Here is a 7,713-nt window from a genome sequence, read left to right as displayed (position 1 = left end):
AATGTCCTCTCTTGTTGCTGCAGGTCCATCACATCAAACATGTGATTGGACACACTGTATTTATACAAACAAAGTTCGGTTGCGCACATGCACAGAGAGAGCATGTATTAATGTTGAAGAGAGGAGGAGATGCGGTTAAGGAGTTGGCGAATCCAACCACTGGGTTTAAAATTGCCATTTTTTTCTAGATGTCTCATATTGAGCTGTAACATCTGCAGCAGGACATCACATTCCCTGCAAGACTGATATATGCATGGAGATGGCAAAACATTCCCAGCGTGGACTGAATGCCGACCGTGAGATTCCGCAAATAATATGGGCAATATACCAGGGATTGCCCCCATTACCCCCTCCCTACCCCCACCTCGCTCTCTTTTCTGCACAGTTGTGTTTCCTTATTCATTGTGCGCCCTATGAAGCGCATTAACTATCCCTCCCTCCAATCCTATTGAAAAGGCTCCGAGGAAGAGAGAGAAGGGGAAAAAAAAGACAGAGGGAGATGTGAGCAGCAAATCCCTTTTTTATTCCCCCTCGTAGCACTCAATAAGAGAAGAATGTGTTGCCTATCTGGTGTCACCACGGAGGGGATCAAGTCTGCGGGACTGTCCCACGCGTTCCACGCACCGTGCAGAGCATCACTCAGAGGGACACACTGAGGACTGCAGCATCCTTTGCGTGCGTGGACTCGTCATCCTTCTTCCATCCATTCAAGTTATAGGGGACCGGTGAGTATGTGCATGTACCTTGCTGCAAGATGATTTATTATGTCTTTGTAATAATAAACACATTCTGCAAAATGAAGAGTGATTGAACCTTTTTTTTTCTCCTGCCGCAAGGTGCATGATCAATAACCGGGCGAGATGAGGAGTTTGGCGCTTCTGCTGGGTGTGAAAGCCGCATGCATCCTCCTGGTGTCGTCGCTCTCTGGCACCGGGGCCGTCAACAACAGTGGCCGCTGGTGGTGAGTGCACGTCCCCCATCAGCTGTGCATGCTCTGCATCCTAGAGAGAAGTTATTTCACGCTGACTGCAACATAGTTTCATTGCAGGCTCCAAGACATAATGTGTTAGTTTTGGCTCTAGTCACTTTAAACAAGAAGCAACCACACGAGCTTCTCTTTCCAAACTATGTGCATTAATGGACACTGCAGATCAATTACCTTGACAATTGTTTCCTTTTTAGCCCGTTTTTTTTCCCTCACAATTTTTGTCAAGATACTAAAATATGGACTACATCAGATCCGAATTCATTTAATTACCGAATTAAATCCCACAATCTCAACAAGGCTCATTAATTAAATAGTGTCCAAAAGTGCACAAAATAGCATTGAAAGAAACATATAGATAGATAGATAGTACTTTATTGATCCCTTCACGAGAGTTGCCCCAGGAACTCTCCAGTGTACAGAATTGAGATCGAATTAAAAAAGTAAAAAGTAAATAATAGGGGTATAAATGGAAATAAAACAGAAAATATTACAATAAGAATAAAAATAAAAAGCAACAATAAGAATACAAATATAACAGTAAAAATAAGGATATAACAAGAGAAACTAGGCAGTATAGTGACCATGTTATGAAAATGTATTGCACTGATAATTTTTTGTTTTTTGTTGTATAAACCATGTAATGTTGTTACATTACATGGTTTATGTTTTTTTCAGGCTAGTTGTTTTTAGGACATTATATTTAATAAAATAATTATTATAATTAGACAAACTTTATTGATCCACAAGATTAAAATATGATCACAATTACAAGAAGAAAAAATGATCAAAAGAACACTTTAAAAAACACACTAACAATATCTAATACCAACCATGCAAACAACGATAGAATAAAATGAGAAAATGATGTGTATGACATCTTTTTAATATATTCAATAAGAATCAATTGTGTTCGAAATAAATAGGTGATCTAAATTGATTAGACTTTAGAATAAAATAAATTAAACAAGTAATTAACTTAATTACGAAAATAATGGAATAATTAATTAACCAATTTAATAAATTAGTCAAAAATAATTCAATGTGCATAGTTTTCTGAAATTACAAGCCTTAAAACCCGTTTCCAGTTAATAAAACATCCAAAAAGGATTGTAGCAATTATTAATACAACTCAGCTCTGCCCTCAGCTGGTCATTGATAAAAAAGAGACAACTATTACACAGTAGATCACGTTTTGTTGACCTCAAAGTATATATTTAAAAAAAAAGCATGATCAGGTATACTTAAAAATTAAAAACACGAGGTCTAACCCAAAGGTGTTCGAAGGACGCACATTTTGCACCCTTCTTCCCCCATTTTAATTAAATACATGCTTTATGAGAATATTACATATAGGGGTTAAACCCGCATTGAAAAGAGGAAAATTGTAAAAGAAAAGTTGAAATGTTACAAAACATCATACTGACACTTGAAAACTATTTGTCAAAAAATAACGAGTTAACTCATGTGATTATAATCACAAAAAATATAGCATTAATCATTAACACACTTTGATTAATCGTGCTTTTTTTTTGGACCGTACAAGCTCTTTTACCTTACACGCTATATGGACAGTGATCAGATCACTGCATACGTCAGTAGAGAAACGATAGGGGACTTCGACTGATGTGCTCGCTGGCAAATTTCACTCCGAATTCCAGCCTGAAAGTACTTTAGATAAAACTGTTACCATGTTTTGTGCCATAAATGACATGTATTCAAGTAAAATGTTTAAAAACTTTTCTGGATGGCATTCAATACAATTGCATTTTATTACAAATAGTATTTTTTAAGCACATTTTAATTATGCTAGCGAGTAATCACCTGTGATTAATCATGAATAATCCAACAAAATATGATTAATCTGATTTAAAAAAATAAATCATTTATCAGCCTTAATATAGGTATATATTTAACATATACACTTTATTGTTTTTTGAGTGTTTGATGGACAAAATATGTAAAATATCAAAGCGGCCCCTGTAGCTGCATCCTTCCAGTTGTTGATAAACGTTTGGACTCCTTCAGTCTAACAATCAGGGCAAGGTAGAAAAATGGGATTGTCCAAAGTGTCTTGGTAAGATTAGTCTAGTAAATAAAGAGGTGTGTCCCAAAACTTTTGCCCATATAATGTATCTGAAATATTGGAAAAAGAGTATAAACAATACATATTTTTGTTGTTGACATGCACAGTCCAACATTTGGAACTTGTGTGCATTTTCCCTAAAGCAACTCTTGCTGTTATTTCTCCTTCGCCATAGGGGAGTTGTCAACGTGGCCTCCTCATCCAACCTTCTTACCAATTCCAAGAATGTGCAATTGGTCCTGGACCCGAGCCTGGCCCTGTTGAGTCGACGCCAGCGTCGGCTGATTCGGCAGAATCCTGGCATCTTGCACGCCATCACTGCTGGACTGCACACGGCCATAAAGGAGTGCAAGTGGCAGTTCCGCAACCGCCGCTGGAACTGCCCGACCACCCACAGCCCGGCCGTATTTGGCAAAATTGTCAACCGTGGTAAGTCTCTCTCGTTTCTTGATCTTGGGATGAATCCAAATTGTTTGTTTATATGAAAATACCCGTTTTGTTAAGCATGTTATGGGTAATATGGGATGATGGTGGACAAGTGGTGTGCAACAAGGCCTCCGTTTCAGTCTGTTCTCTCTTGCTTGGGGTTGTGATGTAGGTTCTGACGGCAAGTCTTGCTTTCTTCAGGCTGCAGGGAGACAGCCTTTGTGTTTGCCATCACCAGCGCAGGCGTGACCCACGCGGTGGCTCGCTCCTGCTCAGAAGGTGCCATAGAATCGTGCACTTGCGATTACCGCCGCAGAGGTTTAGGGGGCCCCGACTGGCACTGGGGAGGCTGCAGCGACAATGTGGACTTTGGGAGGGTTTTTAGCCGTGAGTTTGTGGATTCCAGCGAGAGAGGACGAGATCTGCGCTACCTCACCAATGTGCACAATAACGAGGCGGGAAGAATGGTATGGAATGTCTTTTTCTTGGGAACTACTTGATTAGTGATTGTGGTCTCCTCTCTGTGCAGATGGTGTCCTCAGAGATGCGTCAGGAGTGCAAGTGTCACGGCATGTCAGGCTCCTGCACCGTCCGCACTTGTTGGATGCGCCTTCCAAGCTTCCGCACCATCGGGGACTTCCTAAAGGACCGCTTCGATGGCGCATCCCGAGTCGTTTACGCAAACAAGGGTAGCAACCGTGCCTCGCACCGAGCAGACCCTCGCCACTTGGAACCGGAAAACCCTGCTCATAAACCCCCTTCCGCTATGGACTTGGTCTACTTTGAGAAATCACCAAACTTCTGCTCCTACAATGGCAAAACTGGCACTGTGGGAACTTCTGGTAGAGCGTGCAACAGCTCTTCTCCAGGTCTTGATGGATGCGAGCTGCTCTGCTGCGGGCGCGGGTTTAAGACCCAGGCCGAGAGCATCACGGAGCGGTGCAACTGTACATTCCACTGGTGCTGTCATGTCAGCTGTTTGAACTGCACCAGTACTCGAACGTTACATCAGTGTCTATGATTACAGTATGGCAAAGGATACAGAAAGGAGGGTTATTTAGACAAATAAATGTCAGAACTTCTTAGGAATGAAATAGCTGACAAAGAAAGTCAAAAATATACAGGTGGTTGCTATCAAATAGAAGCTGGAAAAGCTTAAACTGGCAGGGAAATGTATCACCAAAAAGTCAATCAGTAAAGAAATGCACAAATATAAAAACAGGGTATATAAGGAGTAGATGCTAGCTCCTTTTCTTTAATGCTCAAAGGTATAAAGTCAAAGTTAAAGTACCAATGATTGTCACACACACACTAGGTGTGGTGAAATTTGTCCTCTGCATTTGACCGATCCCCTTGATCACCCCCTGGGAGGTGAGGGGAGCAGTGGAGAGGAGTGGGCAGCAGCGGTGCCGCGCCCGGGAATCATTTTTGGTGATTTAACCCCCTATTCCAACCCTTGATGCTGAGTGCCAAGCAGGGAGGTAATGGGTCCCATTTTTATATTCTTTGGTATGACTCGGCCGGGGTTTGAACTCACAACCTACCGATCTCAGGGCGGACACTCTAACCACTAGGCCATTGAATTTAGAAGAGGTGACGTGAGACAAACAGCCTCTCTATATTGTTGGACATGCACGGTATTCTCAAAAAGTGTTTTACAATTTATTATTTGTTTTACAAAGGTTTGACTTATTTTACTTAAATCTCTGAACGTGGGCCCAGCTTTAAATGTCCCCACCACGTTGCGATTTTCTCTTCAGATTTCATATGTAGCTGCACCTTCACCTCAACTGCAATATGCTCCTTTGACTCACCACAACACAGTCCAGATGCTAAATGACAGGGACTGCTACCCGCCAAGGAAAACCTAAACTGACCAACTCTTTCGAGGGACATGGACATGAATGTATTATCTAAACAGTACCGACTATAATGCAATAGTATAGATGTGATTAGGCCTACATAATTATCCCATAATCTGCATAATCTAACTCTGAGGTATGCAATGAAAGAGATACACACTTGATTAAAACAAACATTTCATACTGTGCATCAGCTAAGAGAACCAAAACGCTGTAAATATAAAAATATATGAATATATTTATGAGGTCATTGCTTGGTTTATTAAATAATATGTACCCATCAGAGAAAATGTAATTACTTAAATCAGTATTTGGATTTTGACTTTTGACTTTTTTAATGTTGTTATTTTTTTTAGTACTTTAGCTGACATAATACTCTTACAAGGAACAGTATAGCACCACTTCTTGTGTTTTTGTCATGCACTGAATACAAACCTGTTTTGTTTTTTTACCAGTGTAAATGTATAAAAAATATATTTATTTCTAAGGATTTTTATATATAGTAAGATGTAAGAGGCGCTGCGCTTTAGGGTATACAATGGTGTAGATGGTATTTTGATTTGTAATGTACGATCAAACAATAAAGACTATATTTTCACTTAGTTGTGTTCATATTTAGTTTTGGTGGCATTTACCCACTCAACCATGTGAACATAGAAGTCTGTCCCCGGGTGTCCTGTGTTTAATCCTATTAACAGCAGCACCAAAGCTCACAAAACATCCATGCATCTGTGCTCTTCAATGAAGAAGAACCAGCTTACCCAGACACACATACATTGATCTCATACAGCACAACGTTTTGCTTAATTTTAAAGTATTCGATTGTATGAACACTGAACCCTCCAACCCTTGGCAACGCTATAAACCACGGGTCTTTGGAAAGCTTATTCACCTGCCAGGGTCCCCATGGACCACCATCAACAAGGCTGCAAATGCAAGAAAAAAAATAATGAAAATGCTCTTTTGTTTGTGCAGGGATTTGCAAAGAAGTGTGAGTGGGCATTGATGGGATGTGTCTCTCTGTGATATTTAGGGCTCAAATAGGGTGATTCAGTCCATCTGATTGTGAGAAAATAAGGAAAGGTGATGAGAAGAAGGGCTGATTTTAAGAACGGGAGAGAGCAGAGTTCAAATGGCAGGCATGAGAGTGAGGTGGGCGTGTTGGAGGAGGAGGGGGTGATGCCTGTGGGATTGCTAAGGAGTCAGTGATAATTAGCTCAATTAGTGACAAAGGCAGTGTAATAAATACCGACTTAGTGTCTGGGTCCCTGCTGGCCTCTCCCTGCGCAGCCTGCGATGTGGCCCTGGCCTGATGGACAATTCATTAAACTGACAAAGTACCCCACCGTACAGGCGTGACGCAGCGAGTTAGCACCCTACAGGCCCGGCTCATTGTTCTAATTGTCTGGGCTGGAGTCACTTTGTGGCCACCTCCTACTTCACCCACCCCGCCTTCACACTCCAGCCTTCAGAGAAGCAATGGAGTTAATGCCCCTACCTTACTGTGTAAGTAGGTGATCGGCAGGTTTGGAAAAAAAAAAGCAGCGAGAGTTCCTCGGGGTGGGGCAGCCAGCGGGGGAAGGCGACGGGATTAGCGAATGGAGGTTGCCTGGGAGTGCTGGGAGCAGCTCTGATCGGAATGTAGGAGAGATGAGTCCAGAAGCTCGGATGCGGGACAAAGCGAGAGTTAATAAGGAAAGATTGAAGGGCCTGGCGACAATAGGCTGCCACCCGAGTCGAGATGAAATTGCTTCCGAGGATTATTGGGAGCAAGTGTGAGGCTTTGTGTGTGTGTCTGTGTGTGTGTTTGGTTGGGCATTTGTGTGTTTGTGCTGCAGTGTGTGTGTGTGTGTGTGTACAGGGGCAGGGGGAGTACTGGATTGATGGCTGCCCCTTTGGTTGGGGAGCAGGGGACCATCAGAGGCTAACCGGCTGTTCCCACAGTCTGTTCTGCTGCAGCCACCTTTGACACACGGGCTTGCCAGGCGGCAAGCAGGCAGCTGTGGTAAGAAGGCCGCCGTCCAGAACAACTAAACTGTCACTGAACGACCAGAGGAGTTAGGAAGAGTAACAAAGTGATGGGGGAAACAAAAGAACCAGATGAAGAAATTGTTTTCAATCATCCATGAGACTCCATCACCTCGTTGTAACACAGTCCCCATCAAGACTAGAAGGTGTTTATGACTCATGCTTGAGCAGTTATATTACAGCTGAAGATACACCAAAGCAGTTTCACATTAAAATTCCTTCGTAAATCACGGAAGTGTATTTGCTGTTGGGTGGAGTGGGCTCCAATTTGAAGGAGGTAAGGATGATTAGAATTCCATAGTTGGTTTGGGTCGTTGTACTGAATG

At 42.1% G+C, this 7,713-nt stretch overlaps 2 protein-coding genes across 3 annotated transcripts in view; one reads left to right on the top strand and one right to left on the bottom strand.

The window, feature by feature from the left end:
* Window positions 1–535: 535 nt before the first annotated feature.
* The window catches only part of LOC133653621 (zinc finger protein Eos-like), a 68,398-nt gene continuing 61,220 nt past the window's right edge, over window positions 536–7,713 (bottom strand). Inside the window, exons 10-11 of one of the 2 annotated variants that reach the window (XR_009826753.1) lie at window positions 814–1,001; window positions 536–747 (exon numbers count right to left, since the gene is read on the bottom strand). The gene's annotated coding sequence lies outside the window, so the exon portion shown is untranslated. Of the gene's footprint in view, window positions 748–813; window positions 1,002–3,603; window positions 4,513–7,713 lie in introns of those variants that run through there. The other variant, XR_009826754.1, reaches the window with a different exon arrangement.
* wnt1 (wingless-type MMTV integration site family, member 1) lies at window positions 861–5,598 on the top strand. The gene is made up of 4 exons (XM_062053112.1): window positions 861–961; window positions 3,247–3,500; window positions 3,699–3,964; window positions 4,027–5,598. The coding sequence occupies exons 1-4, from the start codon at window positions 861–863 to the stop codon at window positions 4,516–4,518; spliced, it is 1,113 nt and encodes a 370-aa protein (XP_061909096.1). The 3' UTR covers window positions 4,519–5,598.

This window comes from Entelurus aequoreus, linkage group LG07 (genome assembly GCF_033978785.1).
Source record: "Entelurus aequoreus isolate RoL-2023_Sb linkage group LG07, RoL_Eaeq_v1.1, whole genome shotgun sequence".
In the NCBI taxonomy this organism is placed as follows: domain Eukaryota; kingdom Metazoa; phylum Chordata; class Actinopteri; order Syngnathiformes; family Syngnathidae; genus Entelurus; species Entelurus aequoreus.
Note: the sequence above shows the minus strand (reverse complement) of the source record. Positions and strands in the feature narration are given on the sequence as shown.